Consider the following 20096-nt stretch of genomic DNA (forward strand, 5'->3'; position numbering starts at 1 on the left):
TGGCAACATCACACTGACATCATACTGCTGATTTGAAACTGGCAAGAAACCAACTGCTACAAATCAGGGCAGCAGGTGTTGTTGTTGTTTTTTTATTCTGGGAAACCCATCATTAAAACATTTCCAGCATATCAACAGTTCCCCTGTATATATGATATTAAATAACATTTTTCACTGTTATTTTTCAATTGTGTTAAGATATACATAACAGGGCCTCCCTGGTGGCACAAGGGGTTAAGGCACAGCACTATGAAGCTATCCACAGTCACTGCAGCATGGCACAAGTTCCATCCCCACATGGCACAATAGACCTCTCCTGTCTCGCCCGCTGCTCCCCTCAGCAGTGTATTTCAGTCAATCTGCCTGTTCTGTTCCCCATTCTGTCTCTGGTGAATCCTCTCACCTCCCCACCCTGCATCCCTGGCCTGTACCCCAACTCTTGTATGCATAAATAAATAAATCTTTAAATAAAAATACATATTACATAAAATTTAAATAAATTTGCCAATTAAATTAGCCATATTAACTAGTATATTTCAGTGGCATCTGTCACATTGTTATGCAACCATCCATCTCCAGAACTTTTCTTTCTTTTTTTTTTTTAGATTTATTTATTTATGCATACAAGAGCTGGGGTACTGGCCAGAGATGTGGGGTGTGTGTGTGTGTGAGAGGATTCACCAGAGACAGAGTGGGGAACAGAACAGACAGACTGACCAAAACACACTGCTGAGGGAAGCAGCGGGCAAGACAGGAGAGGTCTGCTTCGCCATGTGGGTTGCTCCCTGGCTGGCCGGGGATTGAACTCGTGCTGCAGAGGCTGCGGATTGCCTCATAGCACAGTGCTTAACTCCTTATGCCACCAGGGAGGCCCTCCAGAACTCTTTTCATCTTGCAAAACCAAACCTCAGTACCTGTGACATTTTTTCTTAATCCTTAGACATTTTTTCTTAATTCTTTTTCTTAATCCATACTTGGAAAGTATGGATTCTGGAGTCAGACAACTTTGTTTGGATTCCCACTTACTGATTTGAGCTTGGGCACATTTTGTCACTGTACTGTGCCTCAGTTTCCTCCTCTGTACTATGGGGATAATCCTAGTCCTAATCCTATAGTCCTGTGGCTCTCAAAATTGTGAGCAACATTACCATGATCTGGAAACTTGTCACAAATGCAATTTCTCAGTTGCTCTGTGGGTAGTCTCCAGCAGTCTGTGTTTCAATAAGCCCTCCAGGAGATTCTGAGGCCTGCTTCAGTTTGAGAATCCTTATGTAATGTCATTGGGAGGATTAAATTGATCATACAAATATGCAATACTTAGAGCAGTGCCTGGCCTCATAGTCTGTATTGTAATAATGCTCGCTGTCTTTGTTGTTATTGTAGGGGAAGTCCCGGACCCCAGCCGTATGGGGTATGTGTGGGGAGGGTTGGCTGCACCCTTTCTCCCATCTGTGGGAGTCTGGGTTGCTGATTTCTGCTGAATCAAGGCCTTCTCACCTCTTCTTTGTTGAAGATGACAGTGAGAGAGCCTGGCCACGTCACCCCATTCTTAGAGAAAGGTTATCGCTTGGTCCAGGAAACAGGAAAGGTTGAGGGGGCGGGGGTCGTGCTTGCCTCCCCTCTGCTGGAGGAGATAAAGGAAGTCACTCAGTTCTTTCAAGATGGATAGGGGGAGCCAGGATATATAAATGAGGGACCAGGAGGCAGTGGAGCCACCAACTCCTGGGAAGCCTCCTTGTGCCAGCTCTGAGTCCCAGAACTGTTTGTCCAGAATGGCCAAGTGCCCGCTGCTGTTACTGCTAGTGGTATGGGTGCTTGCTGGGGAGCTGTGGCTGAGGGCTGAGTCCCGGGCAACACCCTATGGAGTGAAGCTTTGCGGCCGAGAGTTCATCCGAGCAGTCATTTTCACCTGCGGGGGCTCCCGGTGGAAACGTTCAGACATCCTGGCCCATGATGCTATTGGTGAGGATGGGGAGATGGTGGGAGTGGGTGGAGGAGGTGGATGGGACATGGGATGGGATTAAGGAGCCAGGGAGAGAGATGAGACAAAGAGCACAGGTGCAAGAGTTTTTGCCCTACCAGGTGCAGTGGGGCCTAACCCTGGAAACTGTGAGGAGTGCAGAGCTGGGATGGCAAACCATGGCCATGACTAGAAATCAAAAACCAGGCTAGAGTTTTTGGAGCTCCTACTCCGTGCCCAGCCCTGCTCTGAGCAAGGCTGCTGCTTATATAATTCCAGGGTGGGCACAATTCAGAAGCCTGAACTTTCTCACTCCAGGAAAGACAGGGTGAGGGTTGTGAGATATACCCGGCTGGATTTTGCCAATTAGGGGGCTACCCTTCCCAGCAAGTTGCTTCCCCTTTCTGAGCCTCTTTATCTGCAAATAGGAGGCACTTCCTGATCTTGCAATGTTATTAAGTGCAAAATTGAGCCAAAACAGATAAAGGCACAGGTCTAAGCAGGTCAACTCATTCTATGTTCAGAGGGGGGCAGGGACCCCAATTTCATGGGAGAACAGGAGTCTGGCAAAAAAGACATTATAATTATTTATATTATATTATATTATATTATGGATGTAGACCTAGAAGACCCACTGCCTGAATTCAAATATAGCAGCTCTACAACTTAATAGTTGTGTGTTTTGGGGCAAGTTACTCTATTGACTCAGAGTTCTCTTGTAGAAAATGGAAAAACATCCATTACTTCATGGGATTACCATTGAGAGGAATAAAGTGATTAATCTGTTAAAGGTCTTACAACAGTTTCTAACACACAGTAAATGCTCAATAAGCAATTAATCCTATTTTGGGTGCTTGTCCGGTGTTTGCCATTAGTCTAATTTATATACTTAATATTAACTTGTATACTATGTTTAAACCCTTAGAAAGTAAGAGTTACTATTTTCCTCACTTTGCAAGGAGCTCAAAGAAGTAAATTCACTTGCTCAGGATTAGATCTTCGACAGGCTGTGTTGGTGTTTAGTCAACCTGGCTCCCAAGTACGAGGTCTTAAATATCAGATCCTCCATAATAAAGAGTGGGGAGAATAAATGACAAGAAAGGAAAGTCACATTCAGTGAAGTTGAATAATAAGCCCATCAAAGCTGGAACACAGGCCTGAGTGGAATCAAAACCTTTACGGACGAGACTAAGGCACTACAACAGGGAAGCAGCTAGGCCAGTCAGGAGCCAGGACTATACATGTGACAAAGCCAAGCACTAACTCCTTTCATCTTTGCAGGAGATGCCTTCCCAGAAGCAGACCCTGATGCAGATAGTGAGCTGGATGAAGCAATGACTTCCAGTGAATGGCTGGCCCTCACTAAGTCCCCCAAGGCCCTCTTTAGGGGTCAACCTGGTTGGCAAGGAACCCCTGGGGTTCTGCGGGGCAGCCGAGATGTTTTGGCTGGTCTCTCCAGCAATTGCTGCAAGTGGGGGTGCAGCAAAAGTGAAATCAGCAGCCTCTGCTAACCAGGAACTGGGAAGCCAGGGGCACCATGGTGGATGTCCAACCATTCCCCCAAATGGTGTCCAGCTGAGCATCTGACTCTGCCCCTCCCTTATGCAGTCATTCATCAAGTCACCGAAGCCAGGCATTATGTACTGCAACAAGAGCTTTCTACCTAATCTTGATCTTTGACCAGTGTACTCGGCCTCTGAGCAAGATGTGTCCCTACCTGGCCACACTGGGACTGCGACGCTGACCCCCGAGTTCTCCATTTCATGCCTTTGCCTGGCCTACAGTGTCCCCTGCTGCATCAGTGGCCCTACTCTACCCAAACTGGCCACACTGCCAAAATCAACTGTCCTCTCTCCTGCCCCCACTGGGGCACTACCCCCTGCCAGGTCAAATTATGCCCCTGCCCACTCCTACCTCCTGCCTTCCAGCCCCTCTTCCACTCCAGCACTTCCTCTCTTGTCTGCTGGGACTCTAAGGCTGTGGAGCCCTGGGAGTAGGGAGACCTTTGAGTTCCCTTCCTATCTTGAGGTGGGAAGCTCAATGAAGGGATGAATCAGAACCTTCTGCAACACCAATAATAAAAGTTCCAAAGGACTTTGCAGCGTGTGTGTGTGTTTGTGTGTGTGTGTATTGTTGGGGGTGGGGGGCGCAGTTTTCAGGGGAGCCCAATCGCGCCCTCAAGGACCCTGTCCCCCACTGGTCCGAGGCCGCCTCCCCACTCTCCCTCCCCGGCAGCAGCGATGTCAGCCTGGGACTTTCCGTCGTGGGGAAGGGGCGGAGACCCAGAGCGCAAGGTGCGGAGGCGGCCGCGAGGGGTGGCCCGGCTTCCCGTCGCCTCTCCGGCGCTGGGGCCGAGAGCTAGGCGAGCAGCGCGGTCACGCTGGGCCGGGCTGGGCCGGGACTGGGGAGTCGGAGGTGGGGGGTCGCCATGCTGAGGGCTCAAGGCGACCCCTTAGGGCTGCGGCCGCTGCCGAAGCTGGTGCTGCTGCCAGTCTTGTTGCTGCTGTTCCACCGGACTCGTCCCCACGGTGAGTTGTGGAGCAAGCTCGTGTGGGGTGCTGTGTCTGTGTTGTGCAAACCTTCCAAGGTGAACCACAAGTTTGCGGGCTGAATGACAGAGGTAGGGACGCCATTCTGCTCCTGGGGGGAGGAAAAACAAGAGGAATGGGCGGCAGCGAGGCGAAAGCCAAAGCCCCTGGGTGGGGGTGGGGGTGTTCTTGGGGAGGTAACAGGATGTGACTGGCAGAGGGAGGGGAGGAGTTACGCCCGAGCCTGGCTAGGGGCGCCCAGAGCCCCTTTCCTGCTGCTCAGTTCCGTAAGGGACCCCGGAATGCCCTCCACAATTATCAGGCGTTGGAGGAAGCTCAGGTTTTGGGTCGTGCAGGCAATTGGGAGAATTCACTACTTTTCCTGGGACACTCTGCCTCCCTCTCCAGGCAGCCCTGGACCACTGCAGTGCTATGGAGTTGGCCCCTTTGGCGACTTGAACTGCTCATGGGAGCCTTTTGAGGACCTGGGAGCCCCCTCCATGCTGCACCTCCAGAGCCAGAAGTAGTGAGTACAATGCGATGCTTCGGGGAAACTGAGGCTTTGGAGGGGTGGCTCTGAAATCCCAGCCTTCTCCAGCCGAGAGGACCCAGGAGTTTGCCCTCTCCTCCCCTCCTATGCCTACCAGTCCTCCTCTACTTCCAAGCCCTTCGATTCCAGGTTCCTTCAATTTCTTGCTGTGTGACACTGGACCAGTCACTTTCCCTCTCTGAGCCTGTCTCTCTCTCTTTTTTTTTTCCTATTATATAGTGATGATAATGGAATTTTCCAGGGTTGGTTCTGAAGATTCAATGAGTTGGGCACTGGACAAAGAGAAAACACTTAATTAGAAACTTTAAAAAAAAATGTTTATGCATGCATGCAAGAACTGGGATGTAGGCTAGAAGGTGCAGGGGGCGGGGAGAGGTAAGAGGATTCACCAGAGACAGATTGGGGAATAGAACAGGCAGATCCACTGAAATACACTGCTGAGGGGAGCAACGGGTGAGACAGGAGAGGTCTGTTGTGCCCTGTGGGTTAGCTCCCTGGGTGGGGAACGCAGTGGCTGGCAATAGCTTGTTGTCACTGAGACTTTAACCACTGGGCCACCAGGGAGGCCCAAGAATTTTTTTTTTTTTTCCTGTGTGGCCTCAGGCAAGTAGCTTAACCTCTCTGGAGCATATGAAGAGATCATTCTGCCTGGTGCTGGGGAGGCAAAAATGAAGGAAGCAAATAGAAAATGACCCACAGGGCCCACAGCCCCAGGAAATACTGGTACACCATCATGATGAATTACACTTGGAAACTCAAGTTCCTTTCACATTCTGCTCATTTTGTCTGGCTGCTTTCTTTAGCATGTGATGGAAGAGTAAAAGGGACATTAAAAAGTAGGAACTGGGGTCGGGGCTTTTTTTAATGGTGGTAAAGTATACATATAAAATCTTACCACTTTTCCCGCCACCCAACCATTGTTCAGTGGTATTAAGTACATTCACATTGATGTGCAACTGTCACCACCCTCCATCTCCAGAAGAGGATCTAATTTTAATGTGTAGAGAGTGGGGAAATCAGAGAAGGTCCCCCTTTTGAAAAATGAGGTAGAATTCATATAACATAAAATTAACCATTTAAAAGTGAGTAATTCAGTGAACCAGCATTTAGCACATTCACAATATTGTGCAACCACCACCTCCGTCTAGTTCAAAAACATTTCAATCACCCCAAAAGGAAGTTCTGTGCCCAATTACTCCCTCCACTAGTCCTGGCAACCACTCCTGGGCTTCCTCTCTGTAGAGTTGCATGTTCTGAACATTTCAAGAAACTGAATTATAGTGCCCTTTTGTGTCTGGCTGCTTTTACTCAGCATGCTTTTGAGGTTCATCCACATTGGAGGAACTTCAGTCCTTTTTAGGGCTACATAATATTCCACTATATGAAATCTACCACATTTTTTTTAAGATTTATTTATTTATGCATACAAGAACTGGGGCACAGGCCAGAGATGTGGGGGTGAGGGTGTGAGAGGATCTACCAGAGACAGAGTGGGGAACAGAACAGGCAGATTGACTGAAATACACTGCTGAGAGGAGCAACGGGTGAGACAGGAGAGGTCTGCCTCGCCATGTGGGTTTCTCCCTGGCCGGCTGGGGATCGAACTCGTGCTGCAGAGGTCGTGGATTGCTTCAGTGTGGTGCTTAACCCCTTGCGCCACAGGGAGGCCCTACCACATTTTGTTTGTCCATTCATTTGTTCATGGACAACTGGGGTGGTTCTATCTTGTGGTGATTGTGACTATTGCTGCTGTGAACATGCATTTATATGTTTTGAGTCCCCATTTTCAATACTTTGGGGATATATGCCTGCAAAGTAAAATCGCAGGATTCTAAGGCAATTCTATAATTAACTTTGATGAATCACCAGACTATTCCACAGCAGCTACACCATTTTACATTCCCACTGGCAGTGGACTCCAGTGTCATCACATCTACACCTGTGTTGTCGTTGTTGTTTAAGATTTATTTATTTATGCATACAAGAGCTGGGGTACAGGTCAGAGATGCAGGGGGTGAGAGGATTCACCAGAGACAGAGTGGGGAACAGAACAGGCAGATTGACCGAAGAACACCACTGAGGGGAGCAGCAGGCGAGTCAGGAGAGGTCTGCTGCGCCATGTGGGTTGCTCCCTGGCTGGCCAGGATTGGACTCATGCTGCAGAAGCTGCGGATTGCTTCTTAGTACAGTGCTTAACCCCTTGTGCCACCAGGGAGACCCTGTTGTTGTTATTTTAATTAAGTTTTTTTTTTTTAATTTACTTATGCATACAAGAACCAGGGTGTAGGCCAGAGGTGTGGTGTGTGAGAGAATTCACCAGAGACAGATTGGGGAGTAGAACAGGCAGATCTACTGAAATACACTGTTGAGGGGAGCAGCAGGCGAGATAGGAGAGGTCTGCTGTGCCTTGTGGGTCAGCTCCCTGGACAAGGATTGAGCTCATGCTGTAGAGGCTGGGGATAGCTTGATAGTGCTGAGACCACCAGGGTGGCCCCTACACCTATGTTTTTGTTTTTGTTTTTTTAATGCAGGCTTTGTTTCATAACTTTCAAATCCAATTCTTGGGGACTTCCTCATCTCCTCTCTGTCTCACCCACATTTGATGCATTGGCTAGCCTTGATGTCTCCACCTTGCATGTTATCTGCAAGTTGACATTCCCCACTTCCTCAGCACCTACCCTGGTCCAATCTGTAGCATCACTGGCCTGGATCATATACAGTCGTGTGTTGCTTAATGATATTTCAGTCAATGACAGACCACACACATGACAGTGGTACCAATAAGCTACACCATATGGCCTAGATGTGTAGTAGGCTGTGTCATGTATTTGTGTAATTATCCTCTATGACATTTACATGATGACAGAATCACCTAATAACACATTTCTTAGAATGTGTCCATGTTAATAAGCAATACATGGCTGCAGAAAGCTCATCTCTGGGTTCTGGTTCTACTCCTAATCTCGTAGTCTATTCCCCTAGTGCATCTAGGGGACATCTGTGAATATCTGAGACAAGTGCAATCCTTCCTTTGCTTACAACCCTCAATGGCTTCCATCCATTCAAGGTAAAAGCCAAAGTCTTGGTGGCCTAGGGGTTAAGGTCTCAGCACTACCACTGCTGCAGTGGCCTGAATTTGATCCACAGCCAGGGAGATGACCCACATGGCGCAGCAGACCTCTCCTGTCTAGCTCACTGCTCCCTTCAGCAGTTTATTTCAGTAAATCTGCCTGTTCTGCTCCCCACTCTGTCTCTGGTGGATTCTTTCACCACCACCACCACCACCACTCCGCCCTACCCCTGCCCCACACATCTGGCCTATACCACAGTTCTACACACAAATAAATAAAATATTTTTAAAAATTCTTAAAAAGCCAAAATCTTCCTATAACTATGAGGCCATACACAAGCTGCTTGTCACGCCTCTGCCCTCACTCACCCCAACCCCATACTCTCCCTCCCTCACTCTACTCCACCCTTGTGGGGCTCCTCAAAACTACCAGGCACAGTGTGACCACAGGGTCTTTGCACTGGCTACCCTCTTCCTAAAATGTACTGTGTGGTTCCACTCTCTTGTCCTTTAGGCCTTAATTTAAGTGTTTCCTCACTGAGAGACCTTACCTGATCACCATCCCTAATATAGCACTCACTGTCCCTCCTCCCCCACCGTCATGCCACATCCTCTTCACCCTGCTTGCTTATTCTTTACATCACTTATAACACCATCAAATGACTTATTTATGTGTTTCTCATCTGCCTCATACCCTGGATTGGCTCCAGGCAGCAGATCCTTGCCTGCTTTGACCATAGTTTATCACCTGGCACAATATATATTTGCTGACAGTAATTGCAGAGGCATGAATGTGCATATATATAGGAGGTGCTCAATAAATACAACCACTTGTGCTCCGGTGTGCATCCAGTGCTGTTCTCCATGCATTTATTATCCATTCCCCTCTCCTATTCAGTCCTTTCAGCACATCCTTCACTGCTCTCATTTTGTAGATGAGGAAACTGAGGCACAGAGAAGTGAAGGCATTTGCTTCAAGGTCACACAGCCTGAAGTAGCAGAGCCAGGATTTGAATGCTGGCAGAGCAGTTGTTAACATTAGGGCTTAGGGCCCAAGCTAATGCACCCCCACCTCTCTCCTCACAGCCATTCCAACAGGAGCTGGACCGTGGCAGTGCCCCCTGGGCAGAGCTGGGTGACCATTCCACGGGAACAGTTCACCATGTCTGATGAACTCCTTGTCTGGGGGTCTGCGGCGGGCCAGTGTCTCTGGCCCCAAGTCTTTGTAAACCTGGAAACCCGAAGTAACAGGCGGGAAATGGGGTGAGCTATGTGTGGGGTGGGTAGTCCCCGAGGTTCTGGCTCACTGCACTGGGTCTCCCCTTCTTCAGTGAAGCCAGATGCCCCCTGGCTATACCCTGATGTGGACTTCCTAGAGGATGACCCCCGGGAAGCCACTGTCCAATGGGCCCCACCTGGGTGGCCACCTCATAAGGTCCTGATGTGCCAGTTCTACTACCGAAGATGCCAGGAGATGACCTGGACCCTGGTGAGTGTCAGAGGCTCTCTTCCCAAACCCTGTTCTGATCATCACCCTCAAACCAGTGATCCAGCCCCATGCTTACTGTCCCTGGTATAACTGTCCACATCCCACACAAAAGGTCTGTACCTATATCTTGCTCTACTAAAAACTAACACCCCCCCACCAAATTTATAAATTTCATGTGATTCTAATCCAAAATTCACTTAGAATTTTTGAGAAACAGGGCCTCCCCGGTGGCGCAGTGGTTGAGCGCTGGGTTGCGAGGCTGCTGCCCACAGCCTCTGCGGCGCCGGTTCGATCCCCGGCTGCTCCCCGGCCACTGGAGGAGGGTCCCACATGGCGCGCAGACCTCTCCTGCCGCCCGCTGCTCCCCTCAGCAGTGTACTTCGGTCCTTCTGCCTGCTCTGCTCCCCGCTCTGGCTCTGGTGAATTCTCTCACCCTCCCACACTTCTGACTGTACCCAGTGCTTGTATAAATAAATAAAAATATATATAATTTAAAAAAAAAAAGAATTTTTGAGAAACAATAAACTTCCTCTGACATTTTTATGAGTGAGTAAAATCCTCAAACAGCTTATGTTACTATTAAAAGCACCAGACACTTAGTGAGACTCTACTTAGTGTGTCAGACATAGTTCTAGGCTCCTTACAAACACTTATTTGTTGAATCCTAACAAGAGCTCTTTGAGATAGGGCCACTTTATACCTACCTATTTTACAGATGAGGAACAGGGTCTTGTTTTCAGCAAAAACTCAAAAGACATTTCTGAGCACCCAATCTTTTCAGGTCCCACGTTAAGCAATCTGCATGGACTATCTGTATGAGTCCTTCCAATCTCCCTTGTTGAGTAGATGGTTTTAAGATCTCTGTTTTAAAGTTGGGAAAGCTAAACCCAGACAAGTTAAACAACTTTCTATGTTCACACAGCAAGAAAGTGGAGGACAACTTCAAAACAATGGGGTCCCAGAAGGAGTTGGGATTCTCCTACTCAGGTTAATAGCACAACCTGAAAGTTGCATGTATCATTTTCTCTTTATCTCATCGGCTGGAACATAGTCGTGTGGTCTTGTCTAACTGTAAGGGAGATTGGGAAATGTAGTCTTTATTCTTGACAGCCATGTCCCCAGGTGGTTCTCAAGGGTTCTATTTCCAAAGGAAGAAGGGAAAAATGGGTATTGGGGAGAATAAACTGTTTTAGCCACAGTTTTTGTTGTAAAACAACACAACACAGAGCAGAGCTCTCATTGCAACCATTCATGCATTTCAAAGCAATGTTGAAATGCAGACTCTGGAATCTGACAGCCTGGGTACAAATCTCAGCTCCAAATTCACTACTTCTATGAGCCTGGGAAATTCACTTCTTTTCTCTGGAACTCAGTTTCCTTGTCTGTAAAATGGAGACAATAATAGACTGCACCACCTTCTGCTATACCTGACACATAGATTGACCAACTGGTTGTCTCTTTTGCCTGTGATGGACCCGTTTTTAAGACTGAAAACCCTGTGTCAGTGTAACCCCCTCCCTTGGTCCCAGACAAAGTAGGACAGTTTGTCACCCTGCTGACGCATAGGCCAAGTGCTCTGAACTCAACCCTCCATCTCATTGCTCTCCCCTCTCTCTCCCTCAGTTGGAACCAGAAGTAAAGTCCATACCCCTGACTCCTATTGAGATCCGGGACCTGGAGCTAGCCACTGGCTATGAGGTGTATGGCCGCTGCCGAATGGAGAAAGAAGAGGATCTGTGGGGGGAGGAGAGCCCTGTTCTGTCCTTCCAGACACTGCCCTCTGGTGAGGATCTCTGGGCTTGCTCCTGTATCCAGGTCTCCCTTCCTGGAAATCTGTCCAATCATGCCCATCCCATTTGTCCCTCCTTTCTTCATCCTTGCCAGCTCCAAAAGATGTGTGGCTATCAGGGCACCTTTGTGGGACACCTAGCAAACAGGAACCGCTGCTTCTATGGAAGGTGAGTTGTGAGGACTAGTTCAATAGCTTTGCATTTGCCAGGAGGTCCCAAATGACAGTGTTTCATATAAAACAGAGGTCATTGTTCTGCCTTCTGGAGGGTGCGCCGAGGCGGACACAGAACTAACCCCCACCAATGTCAGCTGCTTCTGAGAGACTTGAGCTGAGTCATGAGAGTGGGTTTCAGGCAGGGGGAACAGCAGATGCAAAGGTCTGGAAGTAAGACTGGGTTCCGCTCCACAAAAATACTGCTCAGTGTACTAAGATGCTAGCATCAAAAAGGCGCTATGAACTGACAGAGGTGCAATGAGTAAACCAAGTCTGTTGAGCATGTACTTGTGCCAGGCATTGCTAGGCCCTCACTCAGGGAATAGGCCACCAGTAGGACTTACACCTTCCTGGGCCCTACAATCTAATATTTGTTTTACTTATATCAGACACATTTAGAGCTCTTAGTGTATCCCGATCCTAACCCACACACTTACTTATATTTACAAACATTACATATGAGAAAAATGAGTCAGAGAGGTTGCCCCAAACCACACAAGAGCTAAGATTCACTGGCTTTTAAATGGCAATTCGTAGCCCCAGTGTCTCTAGTTCATGACACATACTCTATAATGCCCTTTTACTACACTGAAGTACAGTAAAATAACTCATGAATACACATCTATGTGTTACAATGTCATAGCTGTAACATTCTGTAGAAAATAATGGGGGGGGGCATGGTGGTGCAAGGGGTTAAGCACCACACTATGAAGCAATCACAGCCTCTGCAGCATGAGTTTGATCCCCAGCCCACCAGGGAGCAACCCACATGGTGAAGCAGACCTCTCCTGTCTCACCCGCTGCTCCCCTCAGCAGTGTGTTTCAGTCAATCTGCCTGTTCTATTCCCCACTCTGTCTCTGGTGAGTCCTCTCACCCCTCACATCTCTGGCCTGTACCCCAGCTCTTGTATACATAAATAAATAAATCTTTTTTTAAAAAAAGAAAGAAAATAATGGGGGGAATAAGATACTACCTAATAGCAAAAGATTCAAAAAGACTCAAGCTCATCAGTATGATGTGAGTACTAAATCCATATGTCCCTACATGGCTTCCAAATATATAAAAGAAAAATGGACAGAACTACTAGAAATACACAAACCCTTGGACTTCCCTGGTGGCGCAAGGGGTTAAGACATAACCTATGAAGCTATCCCACAGCCACTGCAGTACAAGTTTGAATGACCGATCGACCAGGGAGCTACCCACATTGTGCAGCAGACCTCTCCTGACTCACCTGCTGCTCCCCTCAGCAGTGTATTTCAATCGACCTGCTGTTCTGTTCCCCACTCTGTGTCTGGTGGATCCTCTCACCACCACCCCTCACCGTACACCTCTAGCCTATACCCCAGTTCTTGTATGCATAAATAAATTTAAAAAATCTTTTTTTTTTTAAAAAGGAAATACACAAACCTTTAACCATTGTGGAGGTTTTTAAGATACCCCTTTCAGTCATTTCCTATCAAACAGATGGTAAACAAATCAAGATCTGAAGGACACAATCATATGATTAACAAACAACCTAAGGAACTCACATAGGAAACAACAGAACGTGCATTCTTTGCATACATATGAGAACATTTACCAAAACCAACCATGTAAAGCCAGTCCATAGAGCCAGTTTCCAGAGACTTTCAAAGGGAATATTGAAAAATTATCTGAGTAGTACATAGATTGTGCTGGGAACTGAGGATAAAGACAGCCTAGAAAGTTCTATGTTAGAATATTAAAAAAATTCGGTGAATATTAAAAACCAAGCTCCTTTTATGTATTTATACATTAAAAAGAATTTGGTTCTAGGATCATTTAAAATGATTAGACAGGGGCCTCCCCGGTGGCGCAGCGGTTGAGCGCTGGGTTGCGAAGCTGCCCGCAGCCTCTGCAGCGCCTGTTCGATCCCCGGCTGCTCCCCAGCCACCGGAGGAGGGTCCCGCATGGCGCGCAGACCTCTCCTGCCGCCCGCTGCTCCCCTCAGCAGTGTACTTCGGTCCTTCTGCCTGCTCTGCTCCCCGCTCTGGCTCTGGTGAATTCTCTCACCCTCCCGCACTTCTGACTGTACCCAGTGCTTGTATAAATAATAAATAAATAAATCTTTAAACAAACAAACAAAAAAACTTTAAAAAAAAAAAAAATAAAAAAAAATAAAATGATTAGACAGGTTTGTCAAGTACACAAGTTTCCAGTGTGGGTAACAATCAAAAGTCACAGGATGGGGGGCCTCCCTGGTGGCACAAAGGGTTAAGTCTTAGCACTATGAAGTTATTGGCAGCCACTGCAGCATGAGTTTGATCCCCAGCCAGGGAGCAGACCCACATAGCACAGCAGACCTCTCCTGTCTCACCCGGTGCTCCCCTCAGCAGTGTATTTTATAGATCCACCTGTTATGCTCCCTACTCTGTTTCTGATGAGTCCTCTCACCCCCTGCACCTCTGGCCTACACCCTGGTTCTTGTATGCATAAATAAATAAAAATAAATCTTAAAAAAAAAGTCATGGGAGATGGAATAAGTTTTCGTTTCTAGCACAAAATAGCATCTCTGGCTCTTGTCCTTCAAATAGCAATTATAGCAGCAACAAAAAATTCCCATGCACTTCCCCAGAGCCCCCCTGGAGGGTCCCATCCTCTAGCCACTCCTCTGTACAACAGTTAAAATATTTAAGTCCCTAAGAACTGCACAGGACACAGACTAGGTTGAGGCCAATGAGCCAAGTTTGTACAAGAGCAGCGTCAGATCCTGTTTTTACTTACAGTTTTAATGTTTTGTTTTGTTACAGTTTTGTCATTAATTTTGATTTGTTAAAATATCATTTATCTTAATTACTGGATTAAACAAAGTGAGTGGTTCACTCGCTGCACCCTAGCGTGGTCCCAGAACTGTATTCTATTCCCATCTCTGCCGCTGAGCCCCTTTAAGACTCAGTTTCCTCATCTGTAAAACCAAGCCACCAACAAAAGTATTTCAAGAACGGGATAGTCGGATGACCTCACTAAGATGCCTGATGAGTGGGAGATAATAACCTCTGCCCTCCTTTCCTTCATCCCTCAGGCTCCTGGGTCCTGCATGCAGGTGAGCTACACAGTTTGGTTCCAACTTGAAAATGAGAAGCTGAGCCTAGAGGGGATCCCTTGCTGCAACTCCTCCATCCCCACCCAGGCCAAATGGGCCTGGGTGTCCGCCATCAATGCCACCAGCTGGGAGCCCGTCACCAACCTCTCTTTGGCCTGCTTGGGTAAGAGATGTGGCCATCCTCTGCAGAGTGCCCTTCAGGGCAGGACCGGACTTCCTGAGTGGACAGTTGAGACTTTTTTTCCCCTGTCTTCTAGCTCCAGAATCTGCCCCCCGTGAGGTATCTGTCAACAGCATGTCTGGGAGCACAGAGCTGCTGGTGACTTGGCAACAGGGACCTGGGGAGCCACGGGAGCATGTGGTGGACTGGGTTCTGGATGGGGATGCCCTGGAGGACTTCAACTGGATCCGGCTTCCCCCAGGGAACCTCAGTGTTCTGTTGCCAGGTGAGGCACTGGGATACTTGGGTTCCTATTCCACGTGTTGGGTGGACTAGCAGGAGACAGTGTTATCGGTAGAGTATCATGCAAGAAAGTAGTCAGTGATCATTCGCTAAGTGTCAGGCTGTGTTCTTGACACTGTACACAGCAATAACAGCTTATGTCTAGCAACATTTACCATAAGCTTCATTCAAACTTCTTTATAAAGAAGGTTGTCTGCTATTATCATGCTCAGTTTATAGCTGACGAACCAGGGAGGCTAAGCCACTTGCCCAGGACTATCCATCAAGTATGCAATAAAACAGGATTTGATCTACATGGTCAGGTTCCTGAAGCCAAATCTAGCGCCCTCACACCATCCTCTCTCTCAGCAATGTCCTGGCCTCACGGAGCCAGCATTCTTATGGAGCAGGCAGCCAGTGAAACAAAAAACAAGTGCGCCTGTAATGTAGTTGGGCTAAAACCAAGCTGGGTAAGAGGGAGAGGGAGACTAGCTACTTTAGAAAGAAAGGCTAGAATGGGCTTCTCTGGAACTGTGAAATCTGAGCTTAAAGACCTGAAGAAGGTGGTGATATCAAGTGGGAACCGAAAGTGCAAAGGCCCTGAGGTAGGAATGTGATTGATGGGTTAGGGGTACAGTGTGGCTGGAGCTGAATGAGGCAAGAGTGGGAGGAAGTGTGGGAGGCAGGCCGCTGGGCAGATCATTTGAGGCTCTGACTGAGGTGGGATCCATAGCAGAGGAGACTTGAGATTCTGAGCAGACTTGACATGACTCAGGTGCTCACAGGCGCCCTCTTGCTGCTGTGGAGGGGGACAGACTGTGCATGGGGGTGGTGAGGGCTAAAGCTTAGATACTGGGTTGGGGACCAGGAGAGAAGAGGAGCAGTGAGGTTCTGGTGGGGGAGTCTGTCCTTGGTGTAAAGGGCTTGGGAGATCATGAGGTATTGCTTCAGAAATTTAGGCAGATTCTTGAGGGCCATAAATAAATGTGAACAAAAGAGGAGCCCCAATTCTGGAAAATTCCCAGATGGGGAAAGGCTTTACAGCAGCAGATTATGAGGTAGAACTTCCAGAGCCTTCACCCACCACAATGAGTCTATCAGGGCTCCACTCATACACTGTGCGTGGCCACTTCCCAGTCTTGTCAATTGGCTTTTTCTGGTACCTGAAGCATTTTAATGGCTTGGACAGCAGACTGGGAGTTCCAGAGACTTAAGGCCCCTCTGAAGCAGCCCTCCAAAAAATGACTAATAGGGCTTGTTGGACAAATACCCCAACCCCCTCCTCCTGGGTGGAGGGGCTCTCAGGCCTATGCTCTCTTGCCGAATCCCCAGAGGTTTTCAGTGGAACTGTACCCTGGTTGCCCAGTCATCTACACTTTCCTGTCTTAGTAGTTTCTGGGGTTACCTACCGGAAATATTACTTTTACTTGAATCTATCTGAGTGTGTCCTTCTGGAAACCCAAATGATGAGCCCTACTAAAGAAATGAATGAGGGGGGAAGAGGAGCATATTCTTTTTTTTTAATATTTATTTATTTATGCATACAAGAACTGGGGTACAGGCCAGAAGTGTGGGGGGTGAGAGGATTCACCAGAGACAGAGTGGGAAACAGAGCAGGCAGACTGACTGAAATACATTGCTGAGAGGAGCAGTGGGCAGGTCAGGAGAGGTCTGCTGCACCATGTGGGTAACTCCCTGGCCGGGGATCGAACTCATGTTGAAGTGGCTGCAGACAGCTTCACATGTTGTCTCTTAACCCCTTGCGCCACCAGGGAGGCCCAGGAGGAACAAATTCTAACTGATCTTTGCTCCTCCCCGACCCAGGGAATTTCCGAGAAGGGGTCCCCTATAGAATCACAGTGACGGCCATTTCTCCTTGGGGCTTGGCTCCTGCACCCTCCATCTGGAAATTCAGAGAGGAACTAGGTAAGAGTTGGGATTGAAGGATGGAGAGTCCCCAAACCCCAGCGGGCCATGACCAACTGACTTTCCCTTCAGCACCCTTAGCAGGGCCAAAGCTGCAGCGACTCCATGATGCCCCCTCTGGGAACCCCACCATAGCATGGGAAGAGGTCCCAAGGCACCAACTGCGGGGACATCTTACCCACTACACCTTGTGTGCACAGAGCGGAACCAGGCCTTCTGCCTGCAAGAATGGTGAGTTTCCCTGCCTCTTTGCCCCTGCTCCAGCCTCACAAGTCACCCATCAGTTTACCCTGCCCCTTATCCTAAGGAGGACCTTTTCGATCCCTCTCAGCCCTTAGAACACATGATTTCGTCAGTTCTCTGGCGTGCAGTACCCTGAACGGCTATTAATGTTAATGGACTATCATTTGACCATTAAAAATGAAGACTCCAGTCTATGTGTATTGACATTGAAAATTTTATAAATTTTATAAAATGTCAAATTTTATAAAGTGAAAAGATTACAAATCTCCATTTTAATTTTTTAAAATATCTATTTATTTATGCATACAAGAACTGGGGTACAGGCCAGAGGGGCTGGGGGTGAGATGATTCACCAGAGACAGAGGAGGGAGCAGAACAGGTGGATCTACTGAAATAATCTGCTGAGGGGAGCAGTAGGCAAGACAGGAGAGGTCTGCTGCTGCGCCATGTGGGTTAGCTCCCTGACCAGAGATTGAACTCGTGCTGCAGAGGCTGCCAGTAGCTTCATCGTACTGAGACTTAACAGGCCCTTGAGTTCTTTTTTATATTTGAGGCACTGATCCAGTGCTGGAAATATGGCCTTACTGGAATCTTCTAATGGGGGCACATGCAGGCATGGACAGAAAACACTCTCCAGGCAGTGTGCTGCATTCTGGGTAGAGAATGAAGTGGAGAGGATGGGTGGTAAAGGAGGTACAATTTTAAGTGTGTGTGTGTGTGTGTGTGTGTGTGGGAGGGGGTTATTGTTAGGGAAGCCCTCCCTGAGGAGGTGACATTTGAGAAAGGGCTGAGGAGGTGAAGGAGTCGTGTGACTATCTGGGGGAGAGTAATGCAGAGAGAAAACATGCAAAGGCCCTGAGGTAGCACCTGACTGTCTCAGCAACCTCTCTGGATCTGTCCTTCAGTGAGTGGCAGTGCCCAGAACATCACCCTGCCTAATCTCCCAGCGGGTCACTATGAGCTGTGGATGACGGCGTCCACCATTGCAGGACAGGGTCCACCTGGTCCCAGCCTCTCGTTTCACCTTCCAGGTAGGGCAGGGTGCGATGGCACCACAAAAGAGGGGCCTGCTCCTTTGAAGGGTGTATGGAATCATTAAGTCGGACTTAAATGCGTGGACAACCTTTTGACTTGGGGTGGTGGTTACTGATGATGCCTCGGGGGTCTTTTGATTCTCTAAATACTGCTGTGTATTAACTAGTATTGTGTGTTTAACTCTTCATCCATTGCTGACATGGACCTAGCGTTGATAACTGTTCTATCACAGGTGCCCTTCTCACCCTAAGATTTCCCCAGTCCTTGTTTCCTCCTACTCCCTTCACTCAAGCCCAGTCCCACTCATGAGCATGACTCCTCCCCCACAGATAACACCCAGAGGTGGAGCGTTCTGCCAGGTGTCCTTGTCCTGTGGGGCTCGCTCCTGATGGGCTGTGGCGTGGGCCTAGTCATCTTCCAAAGGTGAGGCTATCGGACACATACATGGGTTTCTGCCCAGGCAGGGAGGGCAGCTGAAATTAATTAGCTGAGCTTCGAGGGGGTGTGGCAAGGATGCACCTCTGCTCTGTGATGTCCCTAGATCCTGCATCCTGGGCATGAGTGTTCCCCCACCTGGATGCCTTGACCTGACTCTTACCTGCTTGCTAGGTGCCCCCATCTGAGACACAAGGTACTGCCCCGCTGGGTCTGGGAGAAGGCCCCTGATCCTGCCAATAGCAGTTTCAGCCAGCGCCATGTGGAGGTGAGCAAAAAGTCTTGCTTTTCGGGGTCTGGGGTGGGCGGGTGGTTTTGGATGCTGGCATAGTGGGTAGTGGGTGGAAGTTGTGGGGGGAGTAGAATCTCAGCCTCCTTTCTCCCCAGGACGTGCCCCAGGCCCAGCCCCCAGGTGATTTGCCCTTTCTAGAAGTGGAGGAGATGGAGCCGCTACCAGTTAGGGAGCCCCTCCAGGCCGCTGGCCCTGCTCCCCTTGACTCTGGGTATGAGAAACACTTCCTGCCTACACCTGAGGAGCTGGGCCTTCTGTGCCCCCCCAGTCCTCAGGTTCTAGCTGATCTGACCCCAGGTCAGGAAAGGGGTGCTCATTTGACAGATGAAGACACCGAGGATCAGAGAGGTTGAGTACCTTGCCTGACAGCCAGCAAGAATGGAGAACAAAGCACCCCTTATAGAAAAGGATCTGGCCCCAGCAGGGGAATACATGGATAGATGAGGAAACAACATAACATACAGGAAATCCAGAGTGGCAGTTGCTTCCGTAAATCTATCCTGCTGCTATCAGAGAACTGTAGGTGGACACAATCCCAGTCTCCCTTGCACCTAGGGGCAGCCATGCACTGGGTTTTCACCAATGAAATGTGAGCAGAAGTGACATGTGTTAGGTCTGGGTAAGAGTTCTTCTGAATTTTCTTCCCTTTTCCATCAACTGAAACATCAGTGTACCCACGATCCAGCTTTGGCCATAAGTAAGGGGAGAGTGGGGCAAGAAATGGGAAGGAACTTGAGTCCCCAAGTGACTATAGATCAGAACCACCCGGAGAAATAAACATTTATGTTTTCATAGATACTCTGGCTTGAGGTGTTTTTGTTGCAGTGACCATGTCTATACTCACACTGACTCAGAATCTTTGCTTCTAGCAGCAATAGGACCATCATTTTCCTATAGGACATGGTGAGGTAGTTGTGTGCCAGCAACACCCATGTCCAAACTGTCAGAGTGCTTTAAGGTTTTATTTTCAAGTATAAAGGCTTTGTCACAGAAGGGGGCCATAATCACAGGCAGTAGGCAAGGGGTCTGGAAGCCCTAGTGGAGGTGGATATTTGG

The 20096-nt window shown here is 48.4% G+C and overlaps 2 protein-coding genes across 2 annotated transcripts; both read left to right on the forward strand.

Moving 5' to 3' along the window:
- Positions 1-1698: 1698 nt before the first annotated feature.
- On the forward strand, positions 1699-3471 carry RLN3 (relaxin 3; the record flags this gene model as incomplete). The annotated part of the gene is made up of 2 exons (XM_084250974.1): positions 1699-1962; positions 3242-3471. The coding sequence occupies exons 1-2, from the start codon at positions 1773-1775 to the stop codon at positions 3469-3471; spliced, it is 420 nt and encodes a 139-aa protein (XP_084107100.1). The 5' UTR covers positions 1699-1772.
- Positions 3472-4388: 917 nt separating this feature from the next.
- Positions 4389-19393, forward strand: IL27RA (interleukin 27 receptor subunit alpha; the record flags this gene model as incomplete). Its single annotated transcript, XM_084249980.1, has 14 exons — positions 4389-4488; positions 4897-5014; positions 9195-9352; positions 9440-9597; positions 11221-11380; positions 11482-11555; positions 14647-14830; positions 14925-15113; positions 16934-17035; positions 17108-17266; positions 18184-18309; positions 18643-18736; positions 18923-19016; positions 19136-19393. 14 exons carry the CDS (start codon positions 4389-4391, stop codon positions 19391-19393), a joined length of 1974 nt encoding a protein of 657 aa, XP_084106106.1.
- Positions 19394-20096: the final 703 nt, after the last annotated feature.

This window comes from Talpa europaea, assembly GCF_964194135.1.
Source record: "Talpa europaea genome assembly, chromosome: 12".
Lineage (NCBI taxonomy): Eukaryota > Metazoa > Chordata > Mammalia > Eulipotyphla > Talpidae > Talpa > Talpa europaea.